This window comes from Ictalurus furcatus, unplaced genomic scaffold, assembly GCF_023375685.1.
Source record: "Ictalurus furcatus strain D&B unplaced genomic scaffold, Billie_1.0 scf5, whole genome shotgun sequence".
NCBI lineage: Eukaryota > Metazoa > Chordata > Actinopteri > Siluriformes > Ictaluridae > Ictalurus > Ictalurus furcatus.
The window spans coordinates 228,557-249,935 of record NW_026521054.1 but is presented as its reverse complement, the minus strand read 5'-3'; the positions used below and the strand labels follow the sequence as shown (position 1 = coordinate 249,935).

At 39.6% G+C, this 21,379-nt stretch overlaps 2 protein-coding genes and 1 pseudogene across 2 annotated transcripts in view; 2 read left to right on the top strand and 1 right to left on the bottom strand.

Moving 5' to 3' along the window:
• Window positions 1-1,687: 1,687 nt before the first annotated feature.
• Window positions 1,688-3,923, bottom strand: LOC128604884 (succinate receptor 1-like; annotated as a pseudogene).
• A 1,238-nt stretch (window positions 3,924-5,161) lies between these two features.
• Window positions 5,162-10,035, top strand: LOC128604900 (kelch-like protein 10). The gene is made up of 2 exons (XM_053620012.1): window positions 5,162-9,413; window positions 9,578-10,035. Exon 1 carries the CDS (start codon window positions 5,428-5,430, stop codon window positions 7,177-7,179), a length of 1,752 nt encoding a protein of 583 aa, XP_053475987.1. The 5' UTR covers window positions 5,162-5,427; the 3' UTR covers window positions 7,180-9,413; window positions 9,578-10,035.
• Window positions 10,036-15,735: 5,700 nt separating this feature from the next.
• LOC128604902 (piwi-like protein 1) overlaps window positions 15,736-21,379 on the top strand; it is a 32,376-nt gene continuing 26,732 nt past the window's right edge. The window contains exon 1 of the mRNA XM_053620014.1: window positions 15,736-17,668. Coding sequence (XP_053475989.1) covers window positions 17,626-17,668 — 43 coding nt within the window. The 5' untranslated portion in view covers window positions 15,736-17,625. The remainder of the gene's footprint in view (window positions 17,669-21,379) is intronic.

Here is a 21,379-nt window from a genome sequence, read left to right as displayed (position 1 = left end):
TTTCTATCTCTCCAGGAGCCGGTGAGTCTTGGTGGGACAGGGGAGGCTAGCTGCATTTATTTGGTGGTGTGTGCTTCACAGCATGCTCAGTGTGCCAACACAACACTTCCTTATGGTGTAGGTAGTGTTTGATTTTGGTGTGACTTGAGGTGGGTTTGGATGACCTCCTGAGCTGTAGCTGGCCTGCCTTGTTCCTGCCAAGCCTGGGCCTAGAGAAGTGCTTAGTTTTAAAATCCTTATTGTGATTTATATATATATATATATATAAAAGGTTTTTTATATATTTGGTGCTCGCCCTCAGCATGCAGTGTTTATCAGCCACAACCAAACAAAAATTCACTGTTTATATTCAATATTTGCATATGGAGCCAATACTGACAGTATGGTTGATCATTCTAGTGCAAGGTGATGTGACATTGATTCTCAAGATAGGCTTCACTATGCAGGTATGTAGCTTTTTCTCCAGAAGGCAGCTTTTAGACCTGATACATATTGTGTCAAACTATGGTGGAAGATATCCACACATTTGGGATAAACCACATACTGTTTTCTGGAGCACCAGAGTTTAAACCATTCCGACCCATTAAGATAGTTGATGTCCCTGTTTACTGTGTGCATGGCCAGTGAAAATGTAACAGATTATTACTGTGGTCTTGTTCTTGACAGACCCTCTGAGGACCTGAATGCACTGCTTTGTTACTCTGCCTGTTCAAACACCATGAATGAAGCTTCTGCTTGCACACACCAAGAATTACAAATGGTGTCTGACTGGAATGAGTTGTTTTAATGCTAATTCCATCACGAATATCACAGGAACAGAGGGCAGCAAGGATGAAGTGGTTTAGAGGTCATTGAAAAACAAGCGCTTCCATTTTGTTCCTCGTGCACAGAGAATAAAGTTGTAGTTAGAAATGCAAACACAACAACGACAGAACAAAATGGTAAAATATTTGAAATGCCATGTAGCTTTCACAAAGCTCAACAAGGTCAATTCCTTGCAGGGTTAATTGCAAATTTTACTATACATAAGCTTTATTTAATTTCACAAAATTTGTTTTAGAAATGTACTTTTTAATGTTTGTTCTTCCAGTTTTTTTTTTATTAATTAGTAGTGCTTATTTTATTATTTTTATCGCTTTCTTGTACAGGATTCCACTGGAGGAAAAAAATATATAAATAACTATTGAAAACACTATCATATTGAAGAAACTCCATATTTTTATTCATAGTTTAGTAGTAACTACACATGTTCTATCCATCCATTCATCCATCCATCCCAGGGTCACTGGGAACCTGGAGCCTATCCCAGGAAGCATCGTGCACAAGGCGGGGTACACCCTGGACAGGGTGACAGTACACATGTTCTAGTGGAATAATAATACTTTACTGCTGAGACAATAGCTCCACCTACAGGCAGATGTCTGCAAATAACTCTATAGTACATGTGTATTTTAATTTTGGCTATTTGTAACATTCAAATTGACAGAGTAATAGGAATTGTTTTATATAAGTTAAAGAATATAATGAGATATAGTGAATATAATCACAAGACAGAAAACAGGGAACAATGTAACTTCCATGAACTTCACTAATAAATGTACAGATATCACACACTGATGAAGAACTCTTTTTCTGAAACACCCTATTTCTCTGTAAACTTTGTGCTACATTGCAATTTTACTACAATTCTCTTTCTTTAATATATACATATATACAGAGGGGTGAAAATTTTTAAGAAAATGTTTTTAAAATCTTATCAGTTCCTTAATGTGAAATAAACTGCATTCAATACAGAGTTCTTCTGACTGATAAACATTTTCAATGATCAAACATTACTATCCTGCTGGGAGTGGTCTCTTTCAGAAAGACAGCACCCCATTCACAGGTCACAGGGACTTACTGAATGGTTTAATGAGTATTAAAATGTAAATCATATGCTATGGTCTTCACAGTAATCAGATCTCAATGCAACTGCCAGTGTTAGACAGTGCTTGCTACCATCATCAAAACAAATGAAGTAAATCTCTTTTGGAAGAATAATGCTTCAGTACAGTTCTAGAGACTTTGTAAAATCTACACCAAGGTGTACTGAAAATGTTTTTGGCAATGTTCTACTAAGACACTTTATATCGGCTTTTGCTTTAATTTGTCACCCATCTGTTAAAAAAATATTCACAATAGTCAGATTTCAAAGCAAGGCAATTGTTATCAGTGCTGTCTTTGGTCATACTTGCTTGTAGTGCAGCCATTAACATCCTTTTAGCATGCCTCCACTTGTCTCGCAGTGCTTCCTTAAAGCTGTCTGTCATGAGGAAGTAAAATACTGGGTTGATGACACTGAGCCTGTGCAATTGGCCGTGTCACTGCGAAAACCAAATTGATGTAGTCTATGATGCACAGTGACAATTCAGGAAGCTGAGAGGCAATGCGCACAATCCTCATTATATGGATGGGTGTGTAGAGCACCAGAAACATGATTGCCACAGCCCCACGATTCTTACTGGCCTTTGGAAGGATGTCGCATGCATTTCCTCTCTTTTCATGAGAACAGAAACCATGCGTTGTGATGATAGAAACAAACCCACCAGGGGCATCACATATCCAGTTATGTTGAGCACTATGCTGTAAATCAGAATAACTCTGGCCACTCCAAGGCTTGCAAAATCACAACACACTGTCCAGCCATTGTCCTCCAAGTCCTGGATAATGGAGTCTATGAGGGGAGCAATTTGAGCATTTACCCAGATCCAGTTCAGTATGGTGATGCACAATGAGGCCTTGAGTGTCAACAGGATGTGTTCTCGCTGTGGGTGACATGGCAACAAGAACCGGTCCACACTTACACGCATCATGAAAAGGATGCTAGAGTACAAGTTCACATGGAGGATGTAGCGATTGACCATGCATAGTGAAGTACTGAATTTCTTCTGGTTGTAAGCGTAGTTATAGGACAGCTCAGGTAAAGTACACAGGAAGATGAGAAGAGACACAGACAGGTTAAACAGGTACAAGTTTGTGGACTTCCAAGCAGGGAGGCAAAAGATATAGCCTAGGACCTGCACTAGGTTTCCGATGAAGCCAATAGTAAATTCCAGACCATACATTGGCGAGAGGTAATATCTTTCTAATAATGGAGCGATGACACTGGAACAGTTGTCCTGCAGCCATAAAAACTAGTGCATATATAATTACTGTACATAAAGAGCTCTATTTTCATGTTATTGCAGGTGTAATTTGCTGGATAGCACTAGCATGATGCTTTTTTGTTGGGCGCATTAAAATAATTCACTCTTGAGCTCTGATGCTATTTTTGTGGGCATAAATAAATGCTCTGTGCTAATGTGTGTGGAATGGTGCAAAAGGAGTTGTTATGTACAGAATCTACGCAATGTGATTTTCAAATCCATTTTGGTCCAAAAATGGACATGTATTACCCAAGGGATAAGATTTTTCCCTATTAAAGTTCAGATTTAGAAGTGGTTTATGCAGTTGCACACAGTTTAATTTTAACCAGCATTTAAATCCATGCCAGCTGAGACACACCATAAAAATGCATGCCCATCTAGTCTACTTTGTATATACGCACACATATATTCTATACACACAAGTGAAGCATAATCTTCACAGTCAGTAGTGTCACATGTGCTTCCACATTCCACATTTCTTGACCTCCCTTAGATGCTTTGTTTTAATTTGATCTGCTCTGAAATTATGGTCTCAAAATAATAAAAAATAATTAGAGTTCGTATTAAGCAAATTATTTAGATAATCTCAGGTGTGGGGCTTTAATTCTCTTTAAGCTTTCAACCCTGTTTTGATTCATAAATTGTTTTAATTTATTAGCAAAACTGCACAATTTAGAATGAATGTTGTATTTGACAGTGTTGAAAGAGTTGCTGTGAACTTACTAAGTTTACAGGCATTAAGATTAAAAATGTACACTTGTCTAAATGTTGTACATAAACATATACAGTGGGGTCAAAAAGTCTGACCTTTTTTTTCTGAGGTTTTTTTTATTTAAAATTTGAAATCAACAGAAGGTCATGAAAATTCACAATGAGTCACAACTAGTGATTGGGATGAATAGGTTGTACAGTATTGTCCCATTAGCTCAGGTATTCCAGGTATGTCAAGTATGTAATACTGTTCATTATTGTAGCAGGTGGGGAGTTGGTTTAGCGGAAGTCTGCAGAAGGACTGTGGTGGAATGGGGAATTAACATGGCACACCTGTTGCTTACTTTTGTTTTCTTATATGAACAAGCTGTTCTCTCTCGTGTGTGTGTGTGTGTGTGGTTTAGAGGTGAAGAGACAGGACACAATCGCATGAGATCAGCGTGTTTATTAGGGCATATACAAAAAACATAGTCACGGATCAAAGTGTAGTCAGTTAAAAAGATTAAACTATTGAACTGGTAAAGACGATCCCAAATTTCTATAAAACACTAGTTTAACCTCCTGGGAAACTGCTCTACCCTGGAAATAATCTAAATTTAATCCGTAGCAATAAATAATTTCAAGACATGTGGTCATGATTCTTACAGAACAATGAGAAATAGTTCCTTTCTACACCTCTCTTTGGATCAAATATTTATTCTTGTTACAAATATAACATTAGAAATCTTCATCCTTAATTCTCTAGCAGGAAAAAAAGTGTTATTTAGAGTGTGTAGTGTAATGATATAAAATATCATATGACACTTTTTGTAATAAAATAATATCTGTAATAAAACCTACGTAGGCCACACTAAGTAAAGAACATTATTAGCATTTCATTTAAAATGTCATGGCGTCAAAACTTATAGCAGTGTTCATCAGTTCAGAATTTATTTCTGGTGTAAAACAGCTAAAAGTTTTAAAAGGTTACTTAAAGTGGACAAGTTTAATTACTTTTCTCACCAAAAAGCTGGAAAGGTAATGTTTATCTGTATAAACATACATCTCTCTCTCTCTCTCTCTCTCTCTCTCTATCTCTCTCTCTCTCTCTCTATCTATCTATCTATAAAGCTATTAAACAAATAAATAAAAAAATACAGCCATTATTAACTATTTCATCATCAATATTTAATCATTTTAATGTAGGATTAATTCTACTTGGGAAATTCACCCTGGGAGGTGGGGTTTTTTTTTTAACAGGAAAATAAACGGTTCTTTACACCAGACCTGTGCATTTTGGACATGCGCAGGATTTAAAGCTGTTTTTAAAGCATTTCACAGAGACTGATCCTGTACTGCAGGTTTCTGTCAGGTTCACTGCATCCTGTATGTATCCGTGGTTACAAAATTAGAATTGGAACCTTGGAATCATGAGCTGTTATTATTCTGAAATGTGGAATCAGAACATTCCGAGTTGAAAAGCTGATCTGCATCAACACAATCCACATTCAGATGAATGTTGTACATTCAGTAGCTCTGACCTGCACAGAACATGAGTAAACAGGAAGAAGAGAAGGGAATGGAGAGGAAGGTAGACGGGATGTCCTGCAACATCATCAATGAGCTGCGGTTAGAGAAGCAGCTCTGTGACGCAGTCATCGTGGTGGACGGCGCCGAATTCCACGTGCACAAGATCATCCTGTGCGGCTGCAGCCCATACTTCATGGCTCTCTTCACCAACGGCGGGTACCCTCCTGATAAGCTCAGGTACAGCATCCCTAATGTTTCCGCTGAGATAATGGAGCTGATCGTGGAGTACGCGTATATAAGACGTGTTAACATCACGGAGAAAAACGTGTGTAAGCTGCTGATCGCTGCTGATTATCTGTTGGTGAACAGCCTGCTGAACGACTGCTGCACGTTCCTGAAGGCTCAGCTGTGTCCCGAGAACTGCGTTAACATCTGTCGTTTAGCTCACTCCTACTTCTGCGAGAAGTTGAAGCAGCAGGCCTTCCGGTTTATCTTGCACAACTTTGAGGAGATGGTGCGCCTCTCTGAGGAGTTCCTGGACCTGACGGTCGAGCAGCTGAGCGAGATCATCGAGAAGGACGAACTGAACGTGAAACAGGAGAGCGTGGTGTTTGAAGCCATCTTACAGTGGATCAAACATGCGCCATGGAAACGGAAAGCGCACATAGGAGTGTTACTGCCTAAGGTGCGTCTGGGGCTATTGACACACAATTACCTTATGAACAATGTGAGCAACAACGTTTTAGTGATGGACGACATGACATGTAAGCCGATCGTCACCAGAGTTCTGATGGGCATCGATGACCTCAACCCGAGCCTTTCTCTCAGCTCTGATCTCCAGAGACTCCGCCTGCCCAGCGCCGTTCTGCTGGCCATCGGTGGCTATGGCCACAAGAATCTCAATACCATAGAAGCGTATGATACGCGAGCAGCGCGCTGGGTCAACGTCACATGCAACGACGAGAGTCCACGAGCCTATCACGGGACGGTGTATCTGAACGGCTTCGTGTACTGCATCGGAGGATTCGACAGTGTGGATTTCCTCAACAGTGTGAGAAGGTTTGACCCCATCACCAGAACCTGGGCTCAGGTGAACCCCATGCACTCTTGCCGGTGTGACGTGAGCGTGTGTGTGCTGGACAGTCGTATCTATGCGATGGGAGGATTTGATGGCATCAGACAGATGAAGACGGTGGAGCGATATGAACCTGAGAATGATCGGTGGTGCATGATCGCGCCGATGCATGAACCAAGGGGTGATTCTAGCGCTACAGTACTGAATGGCAAAGTGTACATATGCGGAGGGTTTGACGGGAACGGGTGTTTGTTCACGGGGGAGTATTACAGTCCTCAGACGGGAGAGTGGACCCTCATCACCCCCATGATGATCAGAAGGCGTGGACTGGGCGTGGTCGCGTACGGAGGATGGGTTTACGCTGTCGGGGGAAATGATGGTGTTAATCACCTAAGCAATGTAGAGGTGTATAATCCTCAGACCAACGTGTGGACACAAGGTCCAGCCATGAACAACAAGCGCAGCAACTTCGGCATTGAGGTGCTGGACGATCTCCTGTTCGTTGCTGGAGGACATAACGGCACTACCATCATGGATGAAGTGGAGTGTTATGATAAGCAGACTTCTGAATGGCATGCAATCGAAAACATGGGGATTTCTCGCCATGCTCTGAGCTGCTGTGTGCTGTCTGGTTTACCCAACATGGCAGAGTACGCTGCTACCTCACACCTCCTGCCAATGTCTGAGACGTACAAATAAACCTCTCCCTTCATCGGAATCCTTTTGTTCTCAAGAATCAAATTAACCACTCTGAAGCAGTCAAACTACTGAATTTGCCTTTTGTTTCCCCTGTTATGCTGCAAGCCGTTGTACTGAAACTCGTAAAACCACAACGTCCCTCATGGAGACGTGCGATAGAACAGTCCTGAGAGCTCTCACACACACACACGTACACATACCTGAGATCACAATGACATGGCGGCGCTCATGTGGTCAACGCTAAACAGAATTCCCTTCACGTTATTTTCTATGTGATGAAACCGGACTTTGTTGACTTGTAGCTTTTGTGTCATAATTTTCGGTTCGTGACGTAATTCCGCTGATTTTAGCCCAAATTCACTAATGTGATAAAATCACTGTAACGGATCATATTTACAAGAAAAGATGAAGACAGGGGATGACGATTATACATCATTTCTCTCTGTGCATCACAGGAATAATTCATATAGGTCTTATTAATATGTTTATCAAACTCAAATATGACCTTGCTCAGAGTATCCACCATTATTTCTGAGCCAGAACGCCTTTAGATCGGAACGCCGGAAAACTGGTTCTGTACTTTCAGAGCTCGAGTACAACGAAGTGCAGCATTAATACCAGCAGATCCACAGCAAGAGACTCTCGGATAATACTATAAACACACCAGGTTCAATTACACTACACTAAAACCAGAGAAAAAAAACATGGATTAGGAAAAAAGGACATAAAATAATGACAAAGAGTAAAGGAAAAGGAGAGACAGAGAATGTGTGTGTGTGAGAGAGAGGATGGGAGAGAGAGAATGATAGAGAGAGAATATGTGTGTGTGAGAGAGCATGAGAGAGAGAGAATGAAAGAGAGAGAATATGTGTGTCTGTGAGTGAGAGATAGAGAGAGATGATGAGAGAGAATGATACAGAGAGAGAGGATGAGAGAGAGAATGAGAGAGATATGAATGAAAATTAAATAGAAAGAATGAAAAGCAGAAATCAAGAGGAAAAACAAAAAGTGAAAGACAAACACATTACATGAGCGACTGACAGAAAAAGTTCGAAACAAAAAAGTGAGAAGAAAAGAAATGTAAAAAATAATGGAGAGAAAGAAAGAGCAAAAAAGGAACAATAAAAATGATAAATATGAAAGAGAAAGAAATCATGGTAGGGGAATAAAAAGGTAGGACACAATTGCTAAAAAGCAGGAGAAACCGTGGAAAAGAAGAGGAAGAGAGACAGATAAAGAAAAAAGGAAAGAGAGGAAGGAGAAAAGAGTGAGAGGGGGATGAATGAAATGAAGACAGATTAACGTTTCACCTTGAAGAAGTCTGTTTTGTCAGCGATGTGCTTTAACATCCCCTGTGTGAGCGGCGGCCTGATCACCACGGCAACATGACCCTGGCTCGGGCTCATCGGCTGGGCGGAGTCGGCCACGCCCACCCGTTCTGCTGTCACCATGGCGACGGACTGCGTCAGACCCACCAGGTCCATGAGGAGGGAGACGGTGACGGCGCGGATGCTGAAGTCCAGCTCAGAGAAACAGGTGTTCGTCAGAGACTTGAGCCACCGAGGAGGCGGAGTCACACCGCCGCTGTCTGACATCATCACCACACACACGTCATTAATAATCATATTAATATTAACTATTATTATTGTTGATGTTGATATTAATTTATAAGTAATCATACACCGTAATTAGTAATAATAAACAGCAAATAATAAATAAATCAGTAATATTACATAAAAAAGTAAATCCAGAATAATCATCAGAAAACTTTCAAATAAACACTAACATGCAAATGTGAGAGTATGTTCTGTTTAATATGCGCTGGTTAAATAAAATCATTTTGGCAGCCGTGAACGCAGACACACACTCCTTCTGTTCAAATACACCTAGCCACTCTGTTAACTCCGCCTCCCCCTGGTTAGCCCCGCCCCCCGCTGTGTGATGTAGAGCTCCACCAGTCTGCACAGAAAGTGCTGGAAGTGCCCGAGGCAGTGCTGCATCACAGGAGCACCAGAGAACCAGGCTGGAGTTTAGGATCGGACTGGAGACGGGCATGGTCATCAGACTCCGCCTCCTCGTACTGAACAAAATCTGTAAAGCTGCTCTCTGGAGAACGAACTGCGGAGAGACTTTCCCTGTCCTCAAACACGTCCTTGCTGACCGGGACATCCAGACATGACCGGGCTGGGGGGGGAGAGAGAGACGAGAGATAGAGAGAGAGAAAGAGAGGGAGGGTAAAAAATGATTTAAAAAGTATACAAGATCATAGTAAGAAATGAAAGAAAGTATTAGAAACTAGTGTAGAAAACAAACAATCTGATCAGTGTCACTGTTTATAATTCATACTGTTTACTGCTTTTCTTTCTTTCTTATTCTTGTCTTTTTGTGTGAGTTACAGCGAGAGTGAAGTGTCCAGCGTCTCATTAGTGTGTGACAACTGCGTGATGACTTCACTCAGACTGTGTGTGTGTGATGTGTGTGAGTGTGTGAGATACGTGTGTCGGTGATGTGTGTCTGTGTAAGTGTGGTGCACTGACCTGGAGTGTGTCCTGCTCTTGGGCGGGGCCACTGGACGGGAGGACGAGGGGGGAGACGAGCGGAGGTTGGACTTTGGAGCAGAGGTACAGACAGTGTTGCAGACCGAGCTGCAGCGTAACAGCCGACACTCCTCAACACTCCTCAACAACAACTGGGGCAAGTGTTCTGTCTGGATCTCTATATACACATCTCCTACACACACTTACAGACAGAGAGAGAGAGAGAATGTAAGACAGCTGATCTGCTGAAAGTCATGCTGTAACTGAAGCTGAAACTGTTACACAGTCAGTGTGTAAAATGTAAAGTCTTGATGCTGTGTTTTTGGTGTACGATGTTTTTGGTGTACGATGGTGTTTTTGGTGTACGGTGGTGTTTTTGGTGTGCAATGGTGTTTTGGTGTACAGTGGTGTTTTTGGCTGACATGTAAAGAGTCCTCAGGGGTTTAATAAGATCACCACTAAGAACTGAATACTTACTTCAAGTTGGTTAATGACCTTAAAACATTTAAACAGAAATGGGGTGTAAATCAATGTATTTGTGATGTTGATTATAATGGAAATATGACATTTTTATTTTAGTTTTTTTGGTGATTATGTGATGTGCTGAAACATGATGCTTAACTGATTCGTCTATGGGGGGGGGGGGAATAGGGGGGGGGGGGCATTTTAATCTTTGGTATTAAATGATATTTTAAAGTCAGGTCCATCCAAGGGTTTTCTCTCTCTCTCATTCTGTCGCACCTAGGATTCTCTCTCTCCCTCTGTCTCACCTAGGATTCTCTCTCTCTCGCCCTCTCTCCAAGGGTTTTTCTCCCTCACCTAGGGTTCTCTCTCTCTCTCTCTCTCTCTCGCTCTGTCTCACCTAGGATTCTCTATCTCTCTCTCTCTCTCTCGCTCTGTCTCACCTAGGATTCTCTATCTCTCTCTCTCTCTCTCGCTCTGTCTCACCTAGGATTCTCTCTCTCTTTCTCACTCTCTCCCTCACCTAGGATTCTCTCTCTCTCTCTCTCTCTCTGTCTCACCTAGGATTCTCTATCTCTCTCTCTCTCTCTCTCTCGCTCTGTCTCACCTAGGATTCTCTCTCTCTTTCTCACTCTCTCCCTCACCTAGGATTCTCTCTCTCTCTCTCTCTCTCTCTCTCTCTCTCTCTCTCTCTCTCTGTGTGTGTGTGTGTGTCTCTGTCTCACCTAGTATTCTCTCTCTCTCTCCAAGGGTTCTCTCACTCTCTCTCCTTCGCACGCCCCCTCGCACTCTTGCTCTCTCTGGATTTCTGTAAAGCTGCTTTCTAGCAATGTCTAATAATAAAACATTAATTCACATCAGTTTCATTTCTATAAATCACTTGTTAGAAGTGATTTATAGAAATATGAAATAGAATGTTATTGATATTCTACTGACTGTTGTAATCTCAGAGATGCATGATGCCAAATCTGAGACATTTATAAAGCAAGTTTTTTGTGAAATGAAAACATGTTGGTGCTCATAAAATATCCTGTTTCTCAAAAAGTAGTGTGATTAATTGCTTTTAAATGAGCTATCATTTAAGCAGTCTGGAACAAAGTCTAACTTAAAAACTGTGAGGTCAGCGTGAAAACTGTGATATTTAGGAACAACTTGCCTGATCTGATTGTTCAGGTAGTTAACCATCTCCTCCACCTAATCAGACCGATCTTTTAACACCAAATGCTTCATGAGGGGCCGAAGGTGCTCGCTCTGCATCAAGCTCTGGTATATTATAATAATATATAACAATAATAATATATATTAATATTATACTTGCTCAGTTATTTATTGAGAAAAATGATCCAGTATTACATATCTGTGAGGGGTAAAAGCATGTGAACCGTTGCTTTCAGTAAGCGGTGTGAGCTCCTTGTGCAGTAATAACTGCAGATAAACGTTTGGGGTAACTGTTGATCAGTCCTGCACATCGACTTGGAGGATTTTTATCCCGTTCCTCAGTCCAGAACAGCTTCAACTCTAGGATGTTGGTGGGTTTCCTCACATGAACTGCTTGCTTCAGGTTCTTCCACAACATTTCTACTGTATTAAGGTCAGGACTTTGACTTGGCCATTCCAGAACATTAACTTTATTCTTCTTTAATCATTCTTTGGAATGACATGTGTGCTCAGGGTTATTGTCTTGCTGCATGACCCACTTTCTCTTGAGATTCAGGTCACAGACAGATATCCTGATATTTCCCTTTAGAAATCGCCGTCCTGGTCCAGATGCAGCAAAACAGGCCCAAACCATGATACTACCACCAGCATGTTTCACAGATGGGATGGGGTTCTTGTGCTGGAATTCAGTGTTTTCCTTTCTCCAATCATAACGCTTCTTATTTAAACCAAAAATTCTATTTTTGTCTCATCCATCCACAAAACATTTTTCCAACATCCTTCTGTTTTGTCCACATGATCTTTAGCAGACTGCGGAAGGTCAGCACTGTTCTTTTTGAGACCAGTGGCTTTCTCCTTGCAACCCTGCCATGTACACCATTGTTGTTCAGTGTTCTCCTGATGGTAGACTCATGAATATTAGCCAATGTGAGAGGGCCTTTAGCTGCTTAGAAATTACCCTGGGTTCCTTTGTGACCTCGCAGTCTATTACATATCTTCATTTTGGGGAGATCTTTATTGGACCCTACTGCAGGGTAGGGTAACAATGGTCATGAATTTCCTCCGTGTGTACACAAACTAACTGTCTGTGTATTGGTGGAGTCCAAACTCTTTAGAGATGGTTTTGTAACCTTTTCCAGACTGATCAACATTAACAACCCTTTTTCTGAGGTCCTCAGAAGTCTCCTTTGTTCATGCCATGATACACTTCCACAAACATGTTGTGAAGATCAGACTCTTACAGATCCCTGTTCTTCGTCATCCCATTGATTGAAGACACCTGACTCTAATTTCACTTTAAGATTAACTGCTAATCCTAGATGTTCACATACTTTTGCCACTATCAGATATGTAATATTGGATCATTTTCCTTAATAAATAAATGACCAAGTACAATCTTTTTGTCTCATTTGTTTAACTGGGTTCTCTTTATCTACTTTTGGACTTGTGTGAAAATCTGATGATGTTTTAGGTCATATTTCTGCAGATATAAATAAAAGTCTGTTTGCTGTACACATATTACCAGTATCCAGTGTTTTTCAAAATAAAATCTTATCGCTTGATAGCGTAGAACCTCGTACTCCAAACACAAATCTGCTACTAGACGCGCAGCATACACACATACAATAGAGACAAATATTGATTATAAAATAACAAGGTGTCTACAAGGTGAATGAGGCAGAGCAGCGCACAGCTGCGGTGTTCAAATGTCAGTCTGAGACCGGATCTTCCCAACAGCTGAGAAAAGAACAACAACAACAAAAAAAGACAGACTAATGTGCTCATTCTAAACATTATCGTTTTTATTGTAATAACTTCTACAGGGACTTCTACAGGAAGTCTACTGATTATTCAGACTAGTCGCTGCAGCCCCAAACATAAGTTATATGAAGTGTAACTATATACAGATAACGTTATTTAGTATTAATGTAATAAATCATTGTGTACTTTGTTTTTCTTTAAAAAAAAAGTTAGTGTTAGGTTTTACACACCAGTATAATGTGTCAAGTCTGATACGTAACGCTTAGTTTTCCAGATATACTTTCCTCATATGGGACGAGGCGTATGAATGAATGCTGACGTTCATTCATCCAGTAAATGAAAGGTTTGTTGCAAATGAACATGACGATAAACTGCTGTCCATCAGAAATTGTAGGAGGCAGGTATACATGTATATGGGCTTGGAGGGAAGGTAGGATGAAGGAGTTATAAATAATAATTACAGTGTTACTGTACATGTAAACTTTAGAGCTTTGATTTTACCCACTGGCCCTTTAAATTATACTAATACTGTATAAAATGGGAAGAAATCATATACATGCTGAAGCTACAGCTATATAATTTACCTTTGTCTCTGCACTCAGGATGGGACTGAGCAGACATACCTCATATCCATGGAGTGCATCTGCAGCAAATACACCACTCTGAAAAACAGAAGAAAAGAAATGTGCATAGAAAACACTTTTCTCTGATGGGAAAAAGAGCTGTGAAGTATAATGGAGGAGTTTTTAGTTCACCTCATGAGATCAGGATCCTCAGTAAGATCAGTCACAGAGTCCTGCTACTGGAGGTCCTGTAGTGACAAACACTGCTACTAATAATCGCTCAATAATCTGTGCCTTTTGGGGGGTTTTAAAGATTTAGTTGCTTTGTTTGATAAGATGCTTTGAGAATTATTCCTCAGTTTTCAGCCTACATTTAAAGTTCCTGCGTGTGTTTGAAAACCTCTTACCTTGCCATTTGTCTGCCCTGGTGTGCAAAGCCACTTCTCTAGAAGGATATTACTGATATTGAGAAGGTCAACACCGTTAATGGGTGCGATCTCTTTAGCCACTGCGTGAATTTCTGGTCAGGCAAACAAAAGTGGCACAGAAAACATGTGATGAGTAAATGCTGTTGTTAAAAACTGTTTAAAGCAGCCTTTTGTTATACACCCTAGGGCTAGGGGTCGACCGATAGTGGATTTTACTGATACCAGTAACCAAGTCGGGCAGAAGTTTTAAACTGATACTGAATAAAAACACTCGAAGTAAAATATTCCTGAACTTTATTACAAAAATAAAGTACTGTCTGAACCATGAAAAATGTACTGCACATTTTAAAATGAAATATAATATATTAACTATTAATAAACGTTAATTTAATGTAGCACTCTGTTAGATTTCCAAGTATCTCAGGAATCTCATATTTATGTCTTCAGATCTCCATCAGCCTGTTCTACCATTACTTCTATTAACTTTTAGTTCTGTGCTGCTATGAGCTAGAAAGTGTGGTTTACCGCAGAGTTCAGGCCTGGAGAGTCCAAATGAACACACACACACACAAACACTGACACACATGAATGTTCACAGAGACTTCTGGTTTATTTCAAGCAAAACAAAAGTATTTATACACATTGATAAGAAGCAGTGCGTTTCTACTGGTCCAGGTGTCAGACAGATTTAAACAAAACACACAGCACATAGTCATAATACAAAATAAGTCCTGTGTCATGTTGACATGGAAATACATAATATAACCAAGGATAGCAGTTGATCAGCTTATTTAAAGAGGTTATTAAATGAATACAAGGTAATTAAACGAATACATTCATCATAGGTATTTGATAGCAATTCATAATATAAGAGTACATGATAAGAGAATTTCCCTTCACACTCCAAATAACAAATAAAAATAGAGATGTCCAAAATGAATTAAAAAACACTTCAAATAACAAGAATGAGTTTTTATTTCTCCTCTAGAGGTCACTCTCATGCTGCATAATGACATCGGACAGTTCTCAGCCGCTCCTGCAAGGGACGCAGCCGAGCTCTACTAAGGGCTGCATGGTTCTCAATGAAATAGGAAACTTTTTTTTTGGCTTGAGCAATTATTCGATTCTTACATTACTTACGGAGGCTGCATTTGAACAGACAATAAGGAAATGTAAAGCTTCAGTGCTCCGAGTTTGACAGCAAAATATTCACATCTTGATCTACACCATGAAAAAAATTTCCATACTTTCTCCAGACTTTCCAGAACCGTGCCTCGCTTGCTGACATTTAGGCACATCGTGATTCTAAATGACCAGCAACATCAGTACATCAACCCTAACCTTTCATGAGTCCACACTTTTCATGAGTATAACCATTAAAAAAAGAGGCCATTGTACATCTTAATAAATATTCAAGTTGCAATCAAAATGGTGCATGATTGCTTGAGTATTGGTGCTTAGGGTCTGCATGGTCAGATTTACTCTCACCAGGGGAGGTCTGTCCAGCAGGACTCTTCACGTGCTCCACCACTGAGCTGTGCTCGAACAGAGACACGATGAGACGGCCGGGCAGTCCCGTGAGCTTCAGCAGCTTGGGGCAGTCCAGCTGAAAAGTCATGAACACGTTCTCTGTGGCTGACCGCTGATACTGCAGCTTCGAGGTGAAGCTCTCTCCCCTCATCTGTAGCTCCTCCTACACACACACACACACATACACACACACACACACACACGAAACAAATCCATAAACAAGTGCATTCAATAGATCATAAAGTAGAGTCATTTATGCTGTATTAAATATATACACTGTATAGAAAATATAAAATGATGCCTAATATTTTTGTAATAGTTGTTAGTCAACAAAAGAGCCTCTCTGTAAATGCAACAGGACTGCAAAAGAAAAAACAAAGCAGCGACCAGTTATATTAAAGCGCAGAATAAAACTAAGACAAACCTGTATTCATGGAAATGACATGACTTTAAGGCTTAACCAAGATAAGTGGAAAAACAGTTTGGTCAATAGTGATGGGAAGGAAAGACATCATTGTAAAATTTGTTTATAAACAAAACACTAAAGATTCATCTATAAAAGAATTAAAATAAAAACTCATACATATATAGATTTATTTTATAAAGCATCTTATTCCTGTGGTAACAAACCTGTAGCGTATCAGACTTCAGCAATTTGTGTACGAGGTCCAAGCTGAATTTCAAACACATGGTTCTCTCTGCACCTGTAAACAAAGCAGCGGGGCAAATTTCTATATTTATAATAAATAAATCTATTCATGATAGATTAATATAATCAGTGATTAGACAAGGTTTAGAGAGGCCAATCGTAACAAAACTCAGTGGACCGGTTTGACTCTTGACCCCAGAGGTCTGTGCTCAATTTGAACCCAAACGGTCACTGGGAGGCACCATCACATTTTGTTTTGTGTGTGGATTTTATATCATGTGATGTTTCCCACAAACACAAATTCTTTATATCAAATTGTAGATCTCCTTATTTTGAACAACTGTGCCTCAAGAACCACTGCTGTCAATCAAATTGCTGTCAACTCATACATACATGTACACACATTATGCACACACACATGAACTGGTGTGACTAACAGACCAGATCTTGTGCGATTTGTAAAAATAAATAAATAAAATTATTATATGAGCACAGTGACAGGGGCACCTTCATAAAGTTTTGCATAAGGTCCCCAGATGTTTAGGACAGTCACTGGATTTAGTTTTACACATTAATTTATAAATATCTATTGAATAAAAATGAAGCCATGTTTTTCATAATTGTTGTACAGATAGGTGGCAAATTAAAGGAACACCCTTAAGAAAGGAGTTAGGGGTGAGGGCATTTTTCTGGCATGGTTTGGGTCCACTTATCCCCTTAAAGGAAATGGTCACTGCACATCAATATGAAGTGGTTTTGAATGATCACCTTTTTTCCTATGATGAAGCATTTCTATCCTGTTACAAACGGACAATGCACCATCCACAGGGCACAAGGGGTCAGTGAATGGTTAATGATGTGAAGGATATGTCATGGCCTAACCTGATCTCAACCCAGTTGAACATCTATGGGAGATTTTAGACCAATGTGTTATGTCTATGTGATGTCTTCATCATTATCAAGACAGCAAATGATGATCATTTGGAACAATAGTGTACCATTCCAGCAGTACAATTCCAGAGACTTCTAGAATCAATGCCAAGGCACATTGAAGCTGTCCTGGGAACACATGGTGGCTTAACACTGTTCATTAAGACACTGTTAATTTTCCCTTTAATTTCTCACCCATCTGTATAATGTCACTGTCACATGGAAACCTAGTATCTCCAGATTTGATCATTTTTCCTTCTTTAAGTTCTTTATAAAACAATGCTATTGGTTACCCTTTACATTTAACTGTGGGTTTCACAAATATTTAACCAATGAAAAGTATTAAAAAGTGTTTGTGACTAAATCTCAATCTCTAAAACTTTTGGTAAAGCCTCATAACTCCACCCCACCTACATGTTGAAGGATTGATGTGCCACACAGCAGAGCTGAACGTAAACAGTGATCTTGAAGGTACATAAAGAACTGGTTGCTTTGAATAAATACAGCGTTTTCTTTCATCAGTAAACACCAAGTCTGTAAAGGCTTTTTTAATCTAACATTAATGTCATTTAAACATTTTTTTTTATGTACAGCCACACTTCCAACTGTAACAGTTCACTGCACAACATACAGGTTTTTTTTTTCCTGAAAAGTAACAGTTTGTCATGTGAGGTTTCCACCCGAGAGTGACAACATGTACAGTGTCCTCCACTAATATTGGCACCCTTGGTAAATATGAGCAAAGAACAAAACCTTTTGTTCAAAAAATTCACAAAAATACTCTGCTCTCATGGATAAACAATTGCAAACAGGTTTATTAAAAAAATGTTACATGGGTGCACAACAATTTTTTTTTTTTTTTTTTTTTGTATAGCGCTTTTTACAATAGACATTGTCTCAAAGCAGCTTTACAGAAATATCAACACGGTATACAGATATTAAAGGTGCAAATTTATCCCAACTGAGCAAGCTACTGAGTGGCGACGGTGGCAAGGAAAAACTCCCTAAGATGTTTTAAGAGGAAGAAACCTTGAGAGGAACCCGACTCAGAAGGGAACCCATCCTCATCTGGGTAACAACAGTTAGTGTGAAACAGTTCATTATGGATTTATATGAAGTCTGTATGGCGTTAGGAGCAGCCGTAATCCCAGCAGTCTGGAATTAAAGAAGATTTGAGCTCCATCCAGAGGCAGAAAGGATCTGGATCTCTAGTATCTCCATAAATTCGTGTGGGGCTCGGCGAAAGGAGAGAGGGAGAAAAAAGATAATTATGACTGCGAACTAGTAGAACAGAATCTAGTCAGGGTAGGCTTGAGTAAACAAATACGTTTTAAGCCTAGACTTAAACACTGAGACTGTGTCTGAGTCCCGAACACTAATAGGAAGACTGTTCCATAACTGTGGGGCTCTATAAGTGAAAGCTCTTCCCCCTGCTGTAGCCTTCACTATTCGAGGTACCGTCAAATAGCCTGCACCTTTTGATCTAAGTAGTCGTGGCGGATCATATAAAACCAAAAGGTCGCTTAGATATTGTGGCGCGAGACCATTTAGTGCTGTATAGGTTAATAAAAGTATTTTATAGTTAATGCGAGATTTTACTGGGAGCCAATGCAGTATTGATAATATCGGTGTGATATGGTCGTATCTTCTAGTTCTAGTTAGGACTCTAGCAGCTGCATTCTGGACTAACTGGAGCTTATTTATATTCCTACTGGAACATCCAGACAGTAAGGCATTACAGTAATCTAATCTAGAGGTGACGAATGCATGACGAATGCATGAATTATTATTATATGAATTATATAAGTATTTCTGCATCATGTAGTGACAATATATTTCTTATCTTAGAAATATTTCTGAGATGAAAGAAAGCTATCCTAGTAATATTATCTACATGAGCATCAAATGATAGGCTGGAGTCAATAATCACTCCAAGGTCTTTAACTGCTGCACATGATGAAATAGAAAGACCATCCAGAGTAACCATGTGATCAGAAAGATTACTTCTAGCTACACGTGGGCCTGATAAAAGTATTTCTGTTTTATCAGAATTAAGTAGAAGGAAGTTAGTTAACATCCAACGTCTAATGTCCTTTACACATTCCTCAACTTTACTAAGCTTCTGTCTGTCCTCTGGCTTCGCTGAAACATACAACTGTCTATCATCAGCATAACAGTGGAAGCTAATTCCATGTTTACGAATAATTCGACCTAGAGGTAGCATATATAAAGTAAAAAGCAGTGGGCCTAAAACAGAACCCTGCGGAACTCCAAAAGTAACCTCAGTACGCATGGAGAAATCACCATTTACATCTACGAACTGATAACGATCGGTCAGATAAGACCTGAGCCAGGAGAGGACTGTTCCCTTAATACCAACAACATTTTCTAATCTATCAAGGAGAATAGTGTGATCTATAGTATCAAAAGCTGCACTAAGGTCGAGTAACACAAGCAGCGAGACACAACCCTGATCGTAGGTCAGTAGAAGGTCATTTACTACTTTAACTAACGCTGTCTCTGTGCTATGATGAGGTCTAAATCCTGACTGATACATTTCATGAATGTTATTCCTATCTAAGTACGAGCATAACTGCTTTGCTACAACCTTTTCTAAAATCTTAGAGGTAAAGGGGAGATTTGATATTGGTCTATAGCTGGACAATTGAGACGGGTCAAGATCAGGTTTTTTAATCAAGGGTTTAATAACTGCTAATTTAAGTGATTTAGGTACATAGCCAGTGCTTAGGGAAGAATTGATTATATTTAGAAGTGGTTCAATTACTCCTGGACAAATCTGTTTAAACAAACATGTAGGTACGGGATCTAGTATGCAAGTTGATGAATTGGCTGAAGAGATTAATGTAGCTAGTTCGGTCTCTCTAAGCGGAGCAAAGCACTCTAAACATTGATCTGATATTGCTACATTGTCATGTAATGGGTTTGTTACAGTACTGTCCGGTTTTAATTTAATGGCCTGTATTTCACGTGTAATATTTTCAACCTTATCAATGAAAAATTTCATGAAATCTTCACTGCTATGTAATGATTGTGATTGAGTGTTTCTCTCTGTAGTGGTTTCATTCCTAGTTAATTTTGCTACTGTGTTGAAAAGGAATCTAGAATTGTTTTTGTTGTCTCCTATTAAGGTGGAGAAATAGATTTTTCTACCATTGCCAAGAGATTTTCTATATTTCAGTAGGCTCTCCTTCCATGCTGTTTGAAATATCACCAGTTTGGTTTGACGCCATTTACGTTCTAATTGTCGAGTTGTCTGTTTTAAGGTTCGCGTTTGATCGTTATACCAGGGTGCTAATTTTTTTTCTCTAATTATTTTCCTTTTGAGTGGAGCCACTCTATCTAGCATGTAGCGGAGTGTTGACTCCAAGCTTTCAGTCGCCTGATCGAGTTCTATGGGATCTGACGGTGATCCAAATCTAATTGATGTTTTTTTAATCTAATTGATGGTTATTTATGAAGCTCGGTGCAGTAGCTGATGTGTAGGTACGTTTTACGCGGTAGCGAGGCGAGGTGGAAATATTATGATCAATTCGTATTATGAACGAGATAAGATAATGGTCTGAGACAACTTCAGACTGCGGAAAAATGATAATTTTTTCTATTCTTAGTCCGTATGTTAGTATGAGGTCAAGAGTGACAATTATTGGCACCCCTATGAGTCCATGAGAAATACAGTATCTCACAAAAGTGAGTACACCCTTCACATTTTTGTAAATATTTGATCATATCTTTTCATGTGACAGCACTGAAGAAATGACACTTTGCTACAACATAAAGTAGTGAGTGTACAGCTTGTGTAACAGTGTAAATTTGCTGTCACCTCGAAATAACTCAACACACAGCCATTAATGCCTAAACTGCTGGCAACAAAAGTGAGTACACCACTAAGTGTAAATGTCCAAATTGGGCCCAAAGTGTCAATATTTTGTGTGGCCACCATTAAGTTCCACTGCAGTGGCTTAGTAGGTGGCTTAGTACTCAACCTATTTGCATTAAAGGAATTAGATATCATTTTATGTTAACAATATTTTCCCCTTCACATATTGAAGCCATTGATTTCTAATAATTTGACAATTATATGAGTGTACGATATTGACCCATAGAGTAGATACAAGTAAAAAGCAGATGCAGTTTGTCAACTTTGCTCATTTATTTATCATC